Source organism: Nilaparvata lugens, chromosome 9, assembly GCF_014356525.2.
Source record: "Nilaparvata lugens isolate BPH chromosome 9, ASM1435652v1, whole genome shotgun sequence".
Lineage (NCBI taxonomy): Eukaryota > Metazoa > Arthropoda > Insecta > Hemiptera > Delphacidae > Nilaparvata > Nilaparvata lugens.
Genome location: NC_052512.1, coordinates 25,577,384 through 25,597,700, shown reverse-complemented (window position 1 = coordinate 25,597,700; position 20,317 = coordinate 25,577,384). Strand labels below are relative to the sequence as shown.

Below are 20,317 nucleotides of genomic sequence, written 5' to 3'. Positions count from 1 at the left end.
ATAGTTTAGCCGTCAATCGACCTCATGGGACGTAATTTTGTAACCTATATTAATATTTAGCCGGGACCAACAGTTTTAACGTATCACGGAGTGACGTAGCAAATATTTGTTATATCCTGAAGTATGACAGTCGTAAGGCCCATTGACGGCTTAAATGATATATTCAGGCGGTCGGACCTTCCCGCAAGGGACTCCCCACCAACAAAAGTCATACGAATTTACTTTTTATTCTTGTTATATCCTATTTTTTAGTCCACATTATACTGAGTCTGTAGGACTAATAGAATTTCTCAGCCAATCTATGCGTTTAGAAAACAAACAGGCTGTATTCAATTTATTAATACTTTTTTAGATAATTGCATTTGTATGTTTACTGTGTGGCCGGGTTGGCCTAGTATAGAATGAGCGCGAATATGCAGAGTTAGTCGGACGGTGTATGGTTAGCATGCCTGACCGGCAATCAGGAGGTGCTGGGTTCGATCCCTGCTCGGACGAATGTTTTTGAATGTTCATTTATGTATTATACATTCATAGGCACAATATCATTCTCAACTCATTTTGAAAGATTGGGAAAGGAACAAGTAGCTTGAATATTTGTGGATAATGATGTTTGTGAATATTTTAAGTGAATCTATTTGATTCGATTTTGATTATTATTATAGTAGCGCTCATAGATTTTCAATGTTGCTATTATTTCTGTTGTCAGTAGCTATTAGCAATCACAGTAGTCTCCAGCTTATAGTTTCAAATTTATTTATATTGTTTGATGTGCATTCATTTTATATACCGTACTTTGATAAATGTTATGTCTAATTTATTAATGTACATTTCATCTCTCCACCGATTTGAACAGGGTAATGAATTTTTCTTTTTCTCCTCAAGTGTATGTTTTTTTTTGTAACTTTGTATCATAGTTTTTTCATGCACATTCTATTTATTTGTATGTAGTTTGTGTCAGTCTACTCCTCAATTTGTTCTGAACCCTTTTCACTCCATTTATTTGAATAGCATAGACCTAATAAAGTTGTTTCTTCACAAGCGTGTTTTTGTGTATTTCATACATTTTTCATGTATCTTTTCAACATATTCCTATGTGCATTTTATTGATTTTGTTGTTTGTTTTAGTCGACACCAGTCGGTTCTCTGCAAACCGGCCACGAAATGGTTGTCTCCCCCAACCGCGACCATCACCCCTCCGCCAGTAAGGTGAGAAATCATATCATCAAACTTATCTTATTTAATTAATCTTATTGTGTACCTTCTGTGTACAGTAAATTGTTTCAATCGAATCGTAAATTGTTCTATCACGTGACTAGTGCAAAATTTTCCCATGGAATGCCATTTCAAAATTGTTGGTTCAAGCTTTTGGCACGCACTTATAAAGTTGATTTACACCGAAATGTGTCGTTCACTAGCTGCGTGAATGAAGAAAGGCTGTTTCACAAACTTACCGTCTAGAAAAGTGTGCATTTCTTTCATTCCATTACTCTCAAATTTTCTGTAGAGAAAAATTCATTTAACGAATGGTTATCAAACATCATTTTGTTATGTATTCTATGGCTATGCTATGGTAAACAAGCTATCAGCGCATGCGCAGCCGCAGAGAAGCAAGCAGACTACAACATTTAATCGACCAATGAGAGTTCGGATAGTTGGAACTGTACCTCGTTGGAACAATTTACCACGCGTCGACTGTGGGGCAGGAACTTGGAACTGGTTTCTGGTACAGAATCTGTCAAAATTCTTCCCATGAGACGCGGAACTTTTTACCTGATAAATTGTGAATCGGACAATTTACCACATTCTATGTACACAGAACGGGCCCATTATAGTATTGGACTGATGAAAAGATATCTAATTGGTCGGTGCGGGGGCGGGCGGAGGTTGAAGGAAGCCAACTGCGCATGCCTCACTGCTTTAGGCCGGTTGCAGACGAACCACTATCGCATGTCGGATGTGGGAGCTACTATTTTCCTTCTGTGGTACCACAAACGCAGCGCATATGGAATGCATTGGCAGGCATGGCAGTGGCACTGATACCTACACATGACGTTGCGCGCTGTGGCAGCGATTATTTTCCTTGCGATGGTGGTACCACTGGTTTGAGCACTACGCTTCTAGCTTTTGTACCACAATCGCAGTCGCTGTGACTTTGAAAACAGCTGTATGATAAAATCATCTGATAAAAGCACCCGAGCATGATACAAACATCTGAAAACTGTTGCACTAATGCGCGTTTTCTCGAATGTAGTGTGAAAGTCTCTCTGCGTTAGTCGTATTGTTCTGTGGTATGTCGGTCCCACATCCGATAGTGGTTCGTCTGCAACCGGCCTTATTCTTAACCATTATAAAATTACGGCATGCTGGTTGACTCAAATAGCTGGATACAACTCAGCTTGATGATCAAATGTTATTGTTACTCAAAGTAGCATTTTGTTGCTGTGGTTGGGGTGAATCTACCCAGGGATCTCCTTTCCAATCCGCGACTGTACTGTACCACAGTATACATACAGTATGGAAACTCGGCTAGTACCCTGGCGCCATCTTGTTAGGAAGTTCCGCATGGTAATAGTATTGATGGGAGGTTCGGATCACTTTACTGATCTGGATCAATTGATCTCGTTTATGCCGCGAGCCAATCAGAAGACCAGGATTGGAACTTCCTAAGGTCACGTGACGTGTCTAATGTATGTGCCATGTAAAAAGCATTGGTTGGATATGCGTTTGATTGACAGTTTCCATTCTGTATCTATCATGTGACTTTACTTCCTAAATCATTATCAGTAAAATAATTAAATTAACTTGTATTTTTTCTTTAGGGCTACCTACTCATGAATATAATGCAAGAGTACTTGATAATGGCATCATATATCCGAAACATATTGTGACTTAACAATTTTAGGGTACTTAGATTTCTATTTTTATTGAAATTAACTTAATATAATAATGTTTCAGTTTGTTGAATAGAAGAAACAAGATTTTTCGACTCGTAATGAAAGCTAATTTATTTCAAACTTTACAAATTAAATTGAACAAAATTTGAATGAGTAAGGCTTACAGTGAATACAGAAAACGTTATTTTTAACGTTTATCATAGTAAAAACTTGATTACAGTAGAACATTGATAATCCGTCAGCTTTGGGACCAAGGACATGGTCGAAACAAACAAAAATATGGATTTTAGTATGAACTAGTTTTGAGTCGGTTATTTTTGAATTTGATTTTGTTGCCAAAAAAACACGAAACATTATAGAAAATATTCTTCAATTTCATTATTCATATTTTTATAATAGCAAAGTCGATCAATAATTTTATTTTATGCCAAAATTGATGAGAATGACATTTCTAGCAATAAAGAATCTTTAATTTGACTTCATGTTTTTGAATTTCTAGGTTGAAGATTATTTCGATTACTCTTCAACATGTGATGATGAAACTATGTTGATGTATGAGGTACATGGAAGTTTCCAATAACTTACTCAATAATACCCTTGGTTAGATTTATGCAATAAGCCTAGTATAGTTATAGTTGTTGGTTGCGGCTGTACATTCCATAATAATAAATACTCTGTCGTCCGTAATTTATTCTCTGTAATTTCCCTATTTTTTATATTTTCCTTGCAGTGTTTAACAAGTTCTTTCTTTCCAACTGAAAGCAAGAAAGCGCGTGCTTGTTGATTTAAGATACCCTTTCTCATGTAAAATTTTCCTTTTTCCATAATCTATCATAGATGAATCATGAATAATTCCGTGAATAATTAATGAAGTGTACTCTTTCTTGATACAAGCTTAAACTATATCCATTTATTACTCTCCATAATTCAGTTTAAATTTTTTCAGTTTTATATTGATAAATAAGTCTTTAATAGATTGAGTGTTCACCTTTTAGATCTCAAGACAAGCTCCAACTTTATATCCTTCTTGTGAAATAAGTCCACTCCACGACTTATTTTTCTCCAAAAGTTGAATTGAGTTTTCCCCAAGAGTTATTTTTAAATCAGTTTTTATTGTACTTATTAATATTATTTTCACTTTCAACTGTTCGTAGTGAACTGAATCTTCATGTTCAGTGTATACTCGTTGTATAGTTAGTGATTTGTGTTTCATCCTAAGCCTTTTTGTTTTGCCAATTATTATTATACCTATCGATTTTATCATTTTCAAGTGTGTTCATTAACATGCATTATCATGTTCTATTCTAGCATATTTTAGTTTGATAGTGAATTAGTTTTGTAATTAATTCAACAGTTATCGATTTTGCCACTTCCTATTATTTTACATTTAAATGCTATTATCAGAAACAAAGCAAATCATATTATCCATTCAAATTATCAATCAAACATGATGTGGCAATGAATCAAGGCTAGTACTGTATATGAGCCTACTTACTAACATTTGTATTAAACTGCAATAGATTCATTTCCATTAATATTGGAATGGAGATTGATTCAAGCCATTACCTGTTAATAATATTACGGCATTTACAAATTACTATTAAAACGTCTTCCGTATAGTAGTACCATATACATTACTAAAGGAATCCCTTTCATAAAACCTTTCCTGAGTAAATGATTTCCAAACGAAGGTTTCCCCATCCATAATATTATCAGAGACAAAGCAAACCAAACTAATGACTGTTTTAAATTTTTCCATTCTTTCAAGAAAAGGATGTAATCCAGTGTCACGAAACAATATATATCTACATTTTGAATTGGTTTTATCAATTTGAAGGTGAACAAATTTGGACGAAGTCTTCAATTCAGCATTAATAGTAAATTTAAAATTAGTATGTTTCACAGTCGTATTTACAGTGTTGTTAATTGCTATCCAGTTAAATTATTAGGTTGAATATTAATCTATTTCAATTTCAAATCTGAACAAAAATGAGAAAACTTTTTATTGAAACACCAAATTTTCATATACCACACATTTTCTTACAAAATGCCACTTCTAATACATTTAGGATTTTAAAATTATAATTGAGTTGCATATATATGTCCAATTCCTAAGCGATGAATCTACGATTGTAGCTGCGCGGCTATAGTCGCTGACTTCTACAACAGCTGCTAGCGACGTCGATTAGGAGGAATTGGACCCTTAGTAACAGATAATAATTGTTCAGGGTCGGCTTACGTGCTCGGGATTTAGCTAAGTTCTAGACTTGAAACAGCTGGAGTCACAAAATTGGCTTTATGAATCGGGGCGTAGTCGTAGTACACGTAAATTAAATTTCAAAAAACTAGAAAATTCAGGAAATTTCAAGAATGCTTTATTGTCACGAACAAATTGAACACAAATTAAAGAAAAAATAGTGAAAAGTTTCAGCTATTTTGAATTATTTAGGAATGTTTTTCATTTCGTCAAGGAAAAACGTTTCCAATTATAGAAATGAAAAAAATAAAGATTATCATAAAAACTGCGACTGGCCTACGCCCTGTTCCGGAAAGCCAATTTTCTGACTCCAGCTGTTTAAAGTCTAGAATGTAGCTAAATCCCTTAATGTACTTAGTGTTAACTGAATTGTACGTGATGAATAAACAATTACAATATTAGAAGTGACCAATTTGAGAACGTATTTGATTAAGGATTGTGTTAAAGGACGTATAGTCGGGTAGGGGTATTCTTTTAATATTAATACGATAAAAATTTATTGCAAGTTGTTTAAGGATTGTGTTGAAGGACGTATAGTCGGGTAGGGATATTCTTGTAATATTAATACAATAAAAATTTATTAGAAGTTGTTTAAGGATTGTGTTGAAGGACTTATAGTCAGGTAGGGGTATTCTTGTAATATTAATACGATGAAAATTGATTGGAAGTTGTTTAAGGATTGTATTGAAGGACTTATAGTCGGGTAGGGGTATTCTTGTAATATAAATACGATAAAAATTGATATTAGAAGTTGATTTGGGAGAGTAAAAAGTGATTTGATTTGTTTGTGAAGGGTGGAGGCAAAGGAGGAGTGGCTGCCTGGCCAGATGTGTCCAAGATGCCGGCGCACAATCTCGGCAACCTCACTCCCGCCGACAGGCATGGCTCTGTACAGGTCAGTTCACTTCAATGTCTCATTGTCAGTCCAACTTCCAGCTAATGGTTTTCATTATATTGATAGAATAATAATAATGAAACTCTTTACTGTCAAAGAACAATGTATACAAAAGATAATGAATAATCTAGACCAAATGATAATATTTTTATGAAAACATTCTACTTTAATGACAATATTAATCTCATGCAAGGGGACCATCCCTGTACGATTTAGAGATTGATACTAGATATCTTTGCAGGTAACAGGTAACTTCTTTGGCCAATAGTTGTGAAAAATAGCAATTGTTATCAAAACAGTTCAGTCAAAAGAAACATTAAATCCAATAATTATTAGTCAACGATTCACCAATAGATAAGATAAGAATAGTGTGATAATTACTGTGATTTATGCGAGACTTTTCGAGTGTCGCATGTTTCTTTTATGTTTTACCAATGCACATTAATGAAAATTATCATATACTCGTATTATATAAATAACCAGATCCTGAATATTCAGACAAAAGGCAACCCACTAGGCAGCTCAATACAATAAGAGTAAAATTAAAATTGTGATTACAATTTAAATAATTAATTGTATTTGAATTGTAATTCAAATTCCCAGGTTTTTTTTATCTGAGCCTGTGCGATTTTTTGTATAATATGTATGTATAGCTTCTTTGGCATTATTAAATGTTTAGCATTCCCATTTCTTCTGTAGCATTATTAATTGTATATTAATTCATACTGACCTGAATTGAAGCAGAATAAATTAACTGCAAATCACTGTCAACACACAAGGGATCTTATGTTTGCAATGCCAAGTATTACAGTGATGTTATTGCTGCACTTGAGTTACAATATTACAATCAATGTTATTTATATTGTATTGTAAAAATATGTATTTGTAATTTTTGGCAATAAATCCAATTCAATTGCATTTCGGCTTCGGATCGTTTATTCTTTAGAATACTTATAGCCCAGTCAATGAAGGTCCAAAAAAGCAGTTTCGATCCGAAAATTAAATAAAAGCTGAATTTCTCACCATCGATAGAACCCTCCCAGAGGGTCATTCTCACAAAAGTCCCAAGAAATCCCCTTGGAGCTTTCCGCCCTGAAACATGAAAAATGCAGGTAAACACGGGAAATCAATTATCTCTGTAACCATTGATCGGGAACAGTTCTATTATATGCCATTCGATTTGTTACATCATGGACTACAATATTAGTTATATTCATTTTTCCAATAAAATTAACAGTATTCTTGATAAAATAATATATATGTAGAAATTTAGGGGGTTTGCGATTTGATTTTTTTGTTTTCTCCGATTAACTTCAAAGCAAGTAGATTAAAAGGAAAATGAGCCAAATAATTAATGTAGCCACTCTCATTGCAAATCCATTGATGTATATTATTATGTATTTGCGATTCGATTTGACGCCGTGGAAAGGAAAACAGTCGACGCGGAACGGCGCGGCTGACTCTCTTAGCCATAGTAAACAGCAAACTGGAAATCAATTATCTCTGTAACCATTAATCTGAAAAAAATCTCTCAATGTCAAAAACGTTTTCTATTACCTAGCTCTCACTAAAAACAAAATGAACTCGAGTGTTGTGTGTAACTTTGAAAGTCTAACTGATTTGTCTTGATCCGTTCACTGAAATCCGCATCAATGATAATGGAAGTCATCTATGATGAGCCATTAAAAATAGTTGCATAGAGCGTATCCTCCGGTATCACAGACTGGGATCACCGGGATTGATGGAACACTAGCCGTATCGTCCAGTAAGATGGACCGTAGTAGCATATAAGCAATAAACTGAGGCTGTGTTTGGAATGGCTCTTCTAATCACCCTGAAACGATTAGTAATTGTTGTCTGATATTCATTGAACAGCTACTGAGTGGGAGGTGCCATACAGAAAGTCAGGTGACTAATGCAATGCAAAATTTTGGTACCGGTCTCAGAGACCAGTGATGCGGTTAAAGTGTTAAGGACGCAACTCGAAGTCTAAGAAGATAATACTTTACTAATACATAGGTAAATTTTAGGCCATCAAAATTGGTTGTTGATCAAGTTACATTGGAATTAACTGCTATCTAGCATACGGATCTTTATGTTATATTTTCCCAGTTATAATTTTAATTTTTCAGTGAAAATGTATTATTGATTTTTTTTGTGTTTAGGTTGTTAGTTCAACAAATGGCGAGCTCGCCAATGACGATCCGACAGCCGGGCACTCGAATACGCCAATCACTGCGCAGGCGGAAGTCGAGATTGTAGACGAAACCAAGTGAGTCCATGTTTCACAGACGTATAACAGTGCTGTACACTTAACAATATTCATAGTTATGCTTTGTTCTTTGAACATTTTTTTTCGTCATTCCCACTGATTCCCTCATTCGTCTACTCCCGCTGTCAATCGTTCATTCTACAACCTCTTGGTAGTCTTTAATATTCTACTTTTGCATTATTTCTTTCACTTACAATTTATAATGCTTCGATCTTTAGGTACAGTATTGTTTTTTTTTTCATTATTATTTTTTAATCTCGCACTATTTTTTATATCTGTTTCTTTTGTGCCATCTTCCATTCATGCTTTCTTTTTATCATGTATAAGATTTTTCTCAATTCTGAATGTTGTAATTTTTGGGGCTTTTTGTGTGCTGGTTATTCTTTTATTGAATCAATGATACACAATTCTTTTTTTTAATAATTTTGTGGAGGATAAACACAGGCACAGCCCAAAACTGTTCCTTCCCCTAATTATGGTACATTGGAATTAGTCCAGAAAATAGGTTATGTATTACTGTACTATGTATTCTTGTTAAAATTCTTGTAAAATGATATGATTGAGGTGTAAGGCCGCATTTCTAAACAACATTATCGACGAGTATTAGTTATTCTTAGCTCTAAAAACTCCAATAATAAGAATGATTAATGAAGAAAAAGCTGGCTCAGGCCAAAACGTACCCATCTGAAATTTTATGAATAGACTTATGTTTCTTTATAGTGGAATTAACTATCCATGTACAAAATGTCATGCTGTATAGTATTATTTTCTTATTCAGGTCAATTAGATTAGAATTTTCAATTTCTAATTCAAATTGAAAATTTAATTCATTTTTTAGCAAAATACAATAACAGATCACGGAATCAAAGTAACATTGTGGTTTAAATAAACCGTTATAAAATAAGAATTACTATGTAATGTGGCAACAATATTCTACTGCGTATCCAAAATCTTCCTGCAATGAATATTTGCTATTTTTCATTTAAGATTTACTATAACAGTTTTCGAATAGATTCTGTTTCCAAGTCATTACTTTCAATAAATTCAAAGCAGATTCTTCATCGATATAAGAGAATTAATCATTCCTTTATAAGTGAATAAATTGTTCCTAATGAATTTCAAATGGATTTTCAATAAACATTATCATTTCCAAGTGATAATTTTCATTTTTTGTGGTGATAAACATTTATTCCAAATGAAAACCATTTAAAATATTCAACCTCCTGTTGAAACATTTTTTAATATTCTTATTTGAGGACCAAAACTGTTTTATTTATTTCAATTCAAATTTATATCTTCCCGCTCTAGATATGATACAATGTTGAAAAAGGAAACTCACACAAATATTATTTATTTATTGTATGGAGTAAACAAATGCAGTATTCAGTAAAGAACAATTACCGTAGCCTAACCAAAACTTATAATTTCCCAAATAGTGCAAATCTTCAGATAATGTCCAAATTTACATCCACATCAAATCTTTTATTGCAAATCGATAATCGGGTGACATTCATTTCATCTCGGATTTCAGTTGATCTCGAATCAGCTGCTTGGGAGGGTCTCAGTTTCTCAGTTCGTCTAGTTCCTGTTGCTTTCAGAAAGTCCAGTGAATACAGTATTATATATTCCCTATAATACCAGCATATTACCATTTAAAGCAAAAACCCTACGCCCTTTACCTATGAATATAATTAAACATAACCTTTTAGGTTATAAACCTAACCTTTTTGGTTATAAACCTAACCTTTTAAGTTATGTCGTGATGTAATGAGATTCGATGAACTAAACGGCTCAACTTCTCACTTGTTCCAGTAACTCACGAAACGATCAAAACAGGCACTAGATGAACTGACATCTAAAGGAACTGATATCCTACCCGATAATTGAGATTGAATATTGCAAATTGGAATAAAACTATCGAATTTAAATTTGGATGATTGCTAAAATACACAAAACAAATTTGAAATTCCTAGTATATAGGGTCTCAATTCATAAATTTTGAGCCTAATATAGATATAATATGCAGTGTAGGTGGCTATATATACAGAGTGTGTGGAAAATACTATGCACTCTGTGTTACAGATGCTGGTGCTTTTTTAAAAGAAAGAAGAGAACTGTAACTGCTGCCGCTCTGACATCAGAGCTTGACAATGACTTCAGTCACCCTGGTGGGGGGTCAATCACTCACTGGTGAATGTCGTCAATCATTTCTATTAACAACCTAAACTCTCCATCAGCTGATACCCATTCGCACTTTCTGTGTTGTAGCGAAGTTGATGTGCTAGATATCCATATCGAATAAAACGACAAGTTTTTAGATACTTGTTCCAGTTGTTACACCAAACCAGTTTACAGAAAGCGTCCTGTAGCTTGGCCTCCGTGACTTTGAAACTGCATTTTGGTAAGGTATGGTTCGCGGGGTGATATTCCTAATTTTCCAAAAACATGCGCTCCAGAGTACCTAGATCCCTAGATGGAGGAAGCTCCCTACACACAGAGATACTTCATGTTGAAATCTGATACGATGCTGTACAGATGCAACAGATTAGTTGGCAGTCTATTGTTGGCTAGCAAGCGCATATGCAACTGTTTAGCTTTTCTGTGTATCTTTTGGGATGCAACACTTTGCTCTTGAGAAGATACAAAAGAGCATCTGTTGCTTTTGGAAAGATACATTAAAGCTCCTTGTGTATCTTTTCGGATGCAACACGTTGCTTTTGAGAAGATACAAAGGAGCATCTGTTGCTTATGGAAACATTAAAGCTGCTTGTGTATCTTTTCGGATGCAACACGTTGCTTTTTAGAAGATACAAAGGAGAATCTATTGCTTATGGAAAGATACATTAAAGCTGCTTGTGTATCTTTTCGGATGCAACATATTGTTTTTAAGAAGATACAAAGGAGCATTATTTGTCGCTCATTGAAAGATACATTTTCAAAAATGTTGGATGTTTTTGAACGAGTAGTATCTAGTGGCCCTCCACCGATAGGCAAAGCTACAGGACCCGGACTGTACTAGATATTGATGATGGTGTAAAAACAGTACAGATTCTCAAAAATATTTTTGTAAAAATTACAATTTCAAGTCGTTTTATTCAATAGACAAATTGTGTGATTGTCCAATCCAATAGCTGAAAGTGGTTACTAGAATGTGTCCAATTCAGTGAAATAGTATATTTCGCACTTAGAGCAGAAAAACATTGTTGCCAGTGGTGCGAACGATATTTTTCGCTACACTACAAGTATTGCTGACAAAATATATAAAGAATACAAAATAAAGAATACTCTTTATCGTACCTATCTCTTGATTTTAGTGGTAGAAGATTTGCAGTCAGGATTTCAGATTCTTTTAAAATTTCACTTGGAATATCACAGGCGTCGTCATCTTCAAGCATTTTTGAAAATTCGGAATGTGCTAATCAACAATAAATAATTGAATAAAAATGGTTGCGAAGCATATGCTGAATTAGTTTGATTCGAAATTCGAACTGAAATAATGGCGACTTCAGATGAAGAAAGTTGACACTCGCCCGATCTAGCGGATGACTTATTAACTACGGACTTCCATGAGCGGCTGGAAAGAGTACTCTTTCCGGCCTAGGCCGGAAAGAAAACTGTTTCTTACGTCAGACGAGAGTCGTATGCAAACAAGGTCTTTCAGATCTACGTAGGGACTGGAAAACAGCTGCTTTCTGTGCAGTGTGGCGAAAATATTGTTCACATGAGTTGCAATGAGACTATTGCCACTCAGTCCCACCGAGCTGGTATGAATAGTATCATTAGGGAAGAATATTTTCACTGAACCGGACTCTGATGCTGATATATGGGAATCCAGATTTAAGTGTAGTGATAGTTGGACTCGAAAAACGGATGGTTCCTGGGGTTCGTTTCTTGAAAGCCACAATTTACATCACATACACTAGTGAATTTTAACACACTTGTTACTTTCCTTGTCCTACCTACTACTTTTTAAAAAGTATTAATTTTTCGGTCCTTCAAGTGAAAGTCACCTTTCTTCCCACATTTTTAATGTCAGAATACCTTCCAGTCACCTGTGACTTTATTGAAATTCATCAATGAAAGCCACTTTCTATCTTTATGATATTCGGTTAATTGCTTCAATAGCCCGTTATCGCTAGTGAAAACTGACCGAAAATTTCACTCTACTCATTAGGTAGATAAGTTTTTCTCACAATGTTGTTTTAATCATTTTTTTAATTTAAAAATGAATTCTATATTGTGAATCATACAATATATAATAATAATCAATATATAATAATTATTATATAATAATTCACTCAGTAATAGGTGATTTGAGGGCTGAAGAGTTAAATTTTTATGTTTCATCTTCATGAGCACCCAAGCTTGAATTGTGGCAACTACAATAGCGTTCCAAGCAGTAAGCCGTTGGCTATAACCCGTCATTTTAACCTCACTTTTGTAACTTGAAAACTGAGTGAAAGCAATATGGCTATTTTATATCCTGGCTGTTGATTTTTTTCTAATGTACTTCTCCTATCCTATCTCGTTTTTACCATAGAGAAAATATAGCATAAGATCTTTATACTATCTTTTCTCACTGAGGACCGATTGCACAGAAGCCGGTTAAATTTTAACCGTCATTAATATTCCACAAGAACCAATCTGAGAAGGAATTTTAGAAAAGACGGCTTCTCTGATTGGTTCTCGTGAAATTGATCACGGGTAAAATTTAACCGGCTTTTGTGCAACCGGCACTCAGTTATCGAATAACAGAGCTTGACAGAGAAGGCTGGCCACTAACAGTTGAACAAGCATGCTACATTGTTGCCAGTGGCCAGCCAAACTCGAGACAGCTGGCGATTGTGAATTCAATACCTCTACGATATTGGATATTCGCTAACTCCTGCTATTTGCCAAGTCAATGCTATAGTAGTAGATCACAAAACAGTATAGCAGCTGATTCAATATAACAAAGTTGTCTAAGTGGGGTTTCACATGGGCTGGGCCGGGCCTTGCCGAGCCGAGCTGAATCCGCTTGCGCGCTAACTATGCGGAAAAGCAATGTTATTTAAAAGAGCACTTTATTTTATAAGTTGTCAAGTCATTCTGGAACACACACGCTCCACGCCAGTGCCATCATCATCTGGCAGTGTCACCAACCTCTCAATACAACATCACCCTCCTTAAAGGTGGGGAGCATTCAAATCAACGCCGAGCGGTGCCGGGCCGAGCTTATCGGATTTGTGCAGTCGGCTTGACGACCGACTCGAGCGTTTCGGCCAAGCGGATTCTGCCTTCTTTCAGTTTAGTTCGATCTATTCCCATTTCCTGGAGAAATGGATTCCAGTATATAATCAAATGTATTGGTACTCATTCTAAAATATCTTCAAAACTTTTCTTCGTCTTCTTGTATAGAGTTGCAAACTGTTCACTAGTCTCGTGATCTTTATTGATATCGTGAGTCCAGGATCTTCTTCCTCCCCCATGTTTATCATCAAGTGAGGAACTACTATCCAGTAACATCATCATCAAAGTAGATGACATTATTTTTGCACTTTAAACTGACAGTGAGAACTTGATCTGAGAGTATGCACTTCTCAGTACAAGGCTAGAAAACCTAGTGAGCGAGTCGGGCAATTGGCTTCATTTCGAACGCAGGCAGATTTCGCTCGGCTCGGCATCGCATTGCTCCGCCCAGCTTTGGTGTGAAATCCGCCTAACTCAGGATCGTGAATTGCTCTATATGCCACTATTAGCTATTTGATGTATTGTAGACTAGCAGGTAACCCGTGCTCCGCAACGCGTTATTTAAAAACTTGACAAACTGGAAACCTGACCTGAAAATTGAATACTTGATTGAAAAAATTGACTTAATGAAATCTTTAAGAATTGAAAATAGGCCTCTAACCATCCTAGGTGAATTAAGAATCTACATGCAAAATTTCAAGTTGATCAGTTGAGTAATTCATGCGTGATGATGCGTCATTCGTGAATTACCTAACCCGTACGCTTATAAGCCAATTCTTTTCTTTATTATAATATTGATGATGCCAATTCTTTTCTTTTTTATATTATAGACTATGTGCTCCGCAAGGGTCTAATAAAAACGTATTTTCGTTCGAGAAGGATTCCCAATCAGACCTATCGTCAAATTTTCCTTTTAAAATAAATACTCAGCTGTTTTCATAATATTTTCACCTACCTTGTATACAGTGTAGATATGAAAAAAGATTCAATGATTTTTATTTAAGCCAAAGTACATCAGTACATAAGCCAAGTCACATATAACATTCATTATAAATAAAATACAAAATGTCACAGTTTTTAAAATGCACAGTGTCTAATTTATTGTCTTTTTGTAATGACTATTTTCACTATGTCCAATGTCTATTAATCATTTAATACATGTCCACTTCTATCACCAATATAAAAATCTTATATTATGTCTAATATAATGCATGTTAACCAAGTAATAAAGTATTAGCTATCATACAGCATCAACAAATAAGTATAGTACATCCCAAAAGTTATCCCAAAGGTTGTTCCCCAAAAATGATATATAGCTAGAAGAATGAGAAGATGGAAAATAAAACCGTTGAATACAGTATTTTATATATGACCACTCTCAATCAAAGTTTGCAAAGTATGAGAAACTGGAAGCATGATAAACTGGTAACTTGACTTTATGAAATCTTGAAGAATTTATAGGCATATAACCATCCTCGGTGAATTAAGGATCTATATGCAAAATTTCAAGTTAATCAGTCGAGTTTTTGAGACGTGATGATGCGTCATTCGTGAATTTAAGTGTGTGTATAAGCCATTTCTTTCCTTTATTATAGTATAGATTAAAGTAATTTGACTTGAATTGCAGATGCTGTCTGTATAAGCCATTTCTTTCCTTTATTATAGTATAGATTAAAGTAATTTGACTTGAATTGCAGATGCTGTTGCTTCTTCAAGCGCAAGAAGAAGAAGGCTGGCCGTGGCGGACCCAAGTGACTAGCAGCAGTGGTGCAGTGCAGCCCGGAGCGGGAGGCGGTGACCCTGCTGCGAGCCGCATCGCAGTCGAACTCGCGCGACAGTGTGCTGAACAACACAGCTGCAGCCAGCAACGACGCAGCCAACGGTCAGCCAACATGAGTCAACCTCTCCCGGCAACGCAAGTTCGCCTCAACTCTTTGATACCGCACCAGTGTCAACGATTGCTCCTACAACTCCAGGCAGATTCACTATGTCAGCATTAGTTTGGTTTGACCGCGACAGAATGGAGACTGTTTTTATAGCGGTGTCAACGATTGGTCCTATTTGAGATTCTCTTTGTGATGTCGGAATTAGTTCCCGATTGACAGCGACAGACTACCATTGATTCTTATCACAGACTTTTATTATGAAAATGCGTGAACACCAAGAAAGTATGCCATTGAGGGAGTGTTATAATAATAATGTTATTATAATGGCAGAGTTTATTCTGACAATACGTGAACACTCCCATAAGAACCTAGGGAATATACTCCCATAGAACGCCTAGATGATAACGTGCCTTTAAGTAATGGAATGCAACGTTGTCGAATCTCTGTCTCTGAATTGATTGCCAATCATTTTGATGGCGCTGTACTCCAATCGCCTTCATTTAACCATTAAATTCATCTTGAATATTTTATATTAAACATTAAAATGTCTAGCTATCTCTAATATGGAATCATAGATTTTCAGGATAAAATATTTTCATAATTATTCCATCTATTGATTGACAATTACAAATCATAATATACAATATTATTTTCAAAGTCCATTTCCTTACAAAAAAATAACCTATGAAGATGATTAATCCTACTATATAACAATATTCATATTTTTACGTAGCTGTACACATCCGTTCATTTGTAGGCGGGCAATATAAATTTCAAATACACTCAGATTGCAGTTTAATTCAATTTCTGTTCAGAGAAAGCCTTTCAAAATGTCATTCCTTACAATAAAATGTTAGATGAAGATTATAAATTGTATAATAACTTTTCAAAATACAATAAACGATACTGTAATATAGACGATTCGGATCAGAGATTTGAGCAGTTGCTACCAAAAAACGTACTTGACCAAAAATCTGTTACGGCGGCAATATGCTGCCATTGAGCGTGAGTGATTGCCTCGTGTAGCACAAGAATAGTAATAATTTCTAAAAGCCGCTGACATGAAGTGAATCTCAAGTCTTGTAAGCAAAGGAGTGAATATTTTGCAAGAATATTGGCAGAACTATTCAACAGTTTTAGTAGTTTATTTATCAATGTGATGGTGTATTATAACTTTTGCCAAGGACAGAGAGACTGTAAAAGTTATGATTGTCCTACTCCAACTGGCATATTACAAAGCAACTTCCTGAAAAATGAATGTTTAAAAAGGTTAAGCAGAACTGTATTATAACATTCATGTTCAAGTTTTCTTAGGTACAGAAAGACTGGGTAACAGTTATGCATATGTGTAAAGTTATGATGTCATTAATGGTTCACAACCTGACATAACAAACACTAGGGTTTGGCAGAACTGTACCGTCGTTTTTTATACTTGTGCGATTGTAGCATATACATACTGTATAGCAGTTATTACACTTATTGACAGTATATAACTGTCATACCATAATATGACAGTTATTAAAATAACAGTTAGAGGTCCATCAAACTGGCATTACAAAGCTACTTTACTGTTTGGCAGAACTGATTAATAGTTGTTGATACTCACGTGAAATAATGTAATGGCTCACTTTGAAGCAATGAGAGACTGTAACAGTTATTTTGTCATTAATGGTCCTTATAAAGTAACAACGTGGATATTAATTTTTGTGTATGAATTTCATCAGTGGAGAGACGTACTGGTAGTTTCACCTCGCCGTATGATCATTAAATGTTTAAGAAAAATATGAATAGTTAGTGCCAAGAACATACTTGACTTTAATTTGGCACAACTGCTGGATAGTTTTCACATCTGCCATCTTCCAACTAGGCTACAGTGTGGGAGAGGTGAAACCTCCTATTACTGAGTCCCGGTAAATCCGGCAAACCTTTCCAATTAATATCGAATAAGTTAATGTCCAATGGATGTTCATAGTTATTACTGTACTGAAACTGGTCTAACGAAAAGGAGTACTATGAAGCCCTGATTGCCAATCACTTTCCACTCTGCTGGACAGAGAAATACTACTACTGGTTCTCATGGGAGTGTCCACATATTAACATTTTGTCTGAACTCTCCCATAAGAATCTATAGTTTTCTTTTTATATCCATCAGATTAGAAATTGTATGGGAAGCAGGGCTTTACTGTTATTAGACAGTGAAATATTGTAACACTTTTCATGTATAAGTCATTACCAATTGAGACACGTCCCATTACCTTCCTGTTAACATGCAGAATTTATAACTAGACACCAATAGGATACTACTATTATACTATTCTATAACTATTGAAAATGTAGTTACTTGATGAGAGAAAGAACTGTTTGATGGAGATTTCATTTTACAGCAAGTGATACAATTCATATAACTTGGGCTCATTTGCAGACAACTGCTGTATTTTTCTTGAATGAACACATTGATTTTGGCATTGTCTGAACGAACGGTAGGTGTATCTGAACCGGACTAGTTTTTTGGAAAACTACTCTAAACGAATAACTGAATTATTGTGCGGTGATCCACTTTGATTTTTGCCTTGTTTTCACGTTTCCAGTAGGCATTGTAGGCAGGAAAACCTACATTTACAGGTTATACGGATCGAGTTAAGTGCTTCCTACAACCTGCCTCCAGTAGCTAGTGTAACTACTGGATTCGTTAAAACCAGGCGTTAGTATGTTGGAAAGGTAGATTGTCGAGATCAGTTTGTTGGCTTATAATTCAGGAAGAAGCTAGAGAAAATTTTTGTTTTAGAAATTAGGCTGCAATGTAGGCTATGTGACATTTTGAAACTAATACCATGGTTATTTCAAAACAAAACTGTTTCTTAATCATCGAGAGACAAATACAAGAATTTGTTCCGTTTAAAAATTTTGAATGCTGAAAAATGTGGAGAGAACTGTTTCTTAATCATCAAGAGACAAATAAAAAATTTATTCCGTTTAAAAACTTGAAAACTGAAAAAGAGAACTGAAAAATGTACATAATTATCTATAGAATCATTAGCTCCTGAGATTGATTCATCATTACCCAGCTATTTTGGAGATCTGCTAGAGTCTTATCAATTATTGTAAAAAACTAGTATTTGAAGCTTCATATTTAGTTGATACAGTTTTTTCAATATTCAAAAGTAAATACAGTTTTTCCAATATTCAGAAGTAAATAAATTAAAAATACAGTTTTTTCAATATTCAGAATTAAATACAGTTTTTCCAATATTCCGAAGTGAATAAACTAAAAATTATAACACTGTATGAAAAGATAAGGGTTTACTATGCAAGAATCAATTCTCAATAGTTGCCAAATACAGCGATAATTATAATTAATTTCAAATGGAATGATTGATTTGCTGGGTAAAGTTTTCAAAAATGCAGAAAAACAGTACCGCACGAGTTGAACCAAGGTATCCCCTTCCATGTATTCCGGAGAACTGATATTTCAAGTTGAAATACTTATCAGATTGCAATATTCTAAATACAGTATTTCAATATACCAAAGAACTATTTTGAAAAACTGTTCTAAATAGAAATGTTTTTGTATTTTTAGAATTTATAAAACAAAATTTTGAAGAAATCAGCCAATATCCTATGATGGCCCAATTAATTACAAGATAATGCATATTCCAAATTATAATATAAATAACATTTAAAATTATTTCAATTGAGTTACATTATAATGCAGATAATTATAAAAATTCAATCATTGTTGGCGATTCAACGATAAACTAAGTCTTGCCTAATAATACCAAATACTATTGGAATATTATTGGAATATAATACAATATTTATTTTGTTCATCGATAATAATCATAGAATGGTTTGGAAACATAAAACAGGTCCTTAATATTTCATTTCCTTCCTATTTCGCTTGAAAATTGGTTCTAAGAAGGTTATCTATGTTTCGTCAGCAATTTTAAACATAGATATTTTTATCCCGAAATATTTTTGAAAGCTTGGCTGGTTTGATCACTGATCAATTGAAAAAAGGATTAAGAATATTTCATTAAACTGGATATTTAGATTCACTATTGAAGTTTGTAGAATACTGCACGTACTATTGCCAATCATCTAGATGGGAATTGTGTTGATAATGGTCAGAATAATTCGTAATGATGAACCCAGTTTTAAAGATTTGTTTTATTGAGTAGGCCTATACATGGACCATTTTAAATATAACCTTGTAGAGTATTGTATTAATAGAAAATTTCAGGGGGGCAAAGGCTCTCTAATCGAAAGCACAAAGGCACAGAATATAAATTGGTAAAGAAAAAAATTATGAAATTAACTCTTTTTATTTTAATTTAGTATTTTTACTCGAGAATTTCATTTTGGAATGAAAATGTAATATGAATTGAAAGAATAAGGAGCAGCTAGCTGATGAGTTGATGTTTTTATCAATGTCTGTTATGGAAACGCTGCTTTACTGTAGTGTGATAGAAGAATATGGTGAGAAAATTAGCCCACAAAGGTATGCTTTCAAACTAAGTAAAGTTCTGCTGGAGAGTGAAAAATACAATATTGGTTCATATAGAAGTATTGACATTTGGCAACCGGCCAACGTGTGAACACTCGCATACAAACCTATGTTATTCTTTTTATATGTTCTGAGCTGAAATCCATTGGGATTTAGAAATGGGTATAGGTCAGAGTTAAGTCAGGTCCTGATTTCCTTTTATTGTGGGATTCACTTTCTACTGTCAGCATTATTTTCAAATATCACCAATGCTAACCATTGAACTAATATTGACAGTTTGAAATGGATCCCACTCCTGTTTGTTTGTAATAATTACTGGTTGATATTCATAATGTAGACACTTTGAATCCGTTGATACAGAGACAGCCTAGTATATTTTG

At 34.5% G+C, this 20,317-nt stretch overlaps 1 protein-coding gene across 1 annotated transcript in view; it reads left to right on the top strand.

Moving 5' to 3' along the window:
* Positions 1-19,685, top strand: part of LOC111055994 (casein kinase I) — a 162,483-nt gene extending 142,798 nt beyond the window's left edge. Inside the window, exons 9-12 of the mRNA XM_039435696.1 lie at positions 1,126-1,206; positions 5,945-6,046; positions 8,212-8,318; positions 15,245-19,685. Coding sequence (XP_039291630.1) covers positions 1,126-1,206; positions 5,945-6,046; positions 8,212-8,318; positions 15,245-15,302 — 348 coding nt within the window. The 3' untranslated portion in view covers positions 15,303-19,685. The remainder of the gene's footprint in view (positions 1-1,125; positions 1,207-5,944; positions 6,047-8,211; positions 8,319-15,244) is intronic.
* The last annotated feature ends 632 nt before the right edge of the window (positions 19,686-20,317 follow it).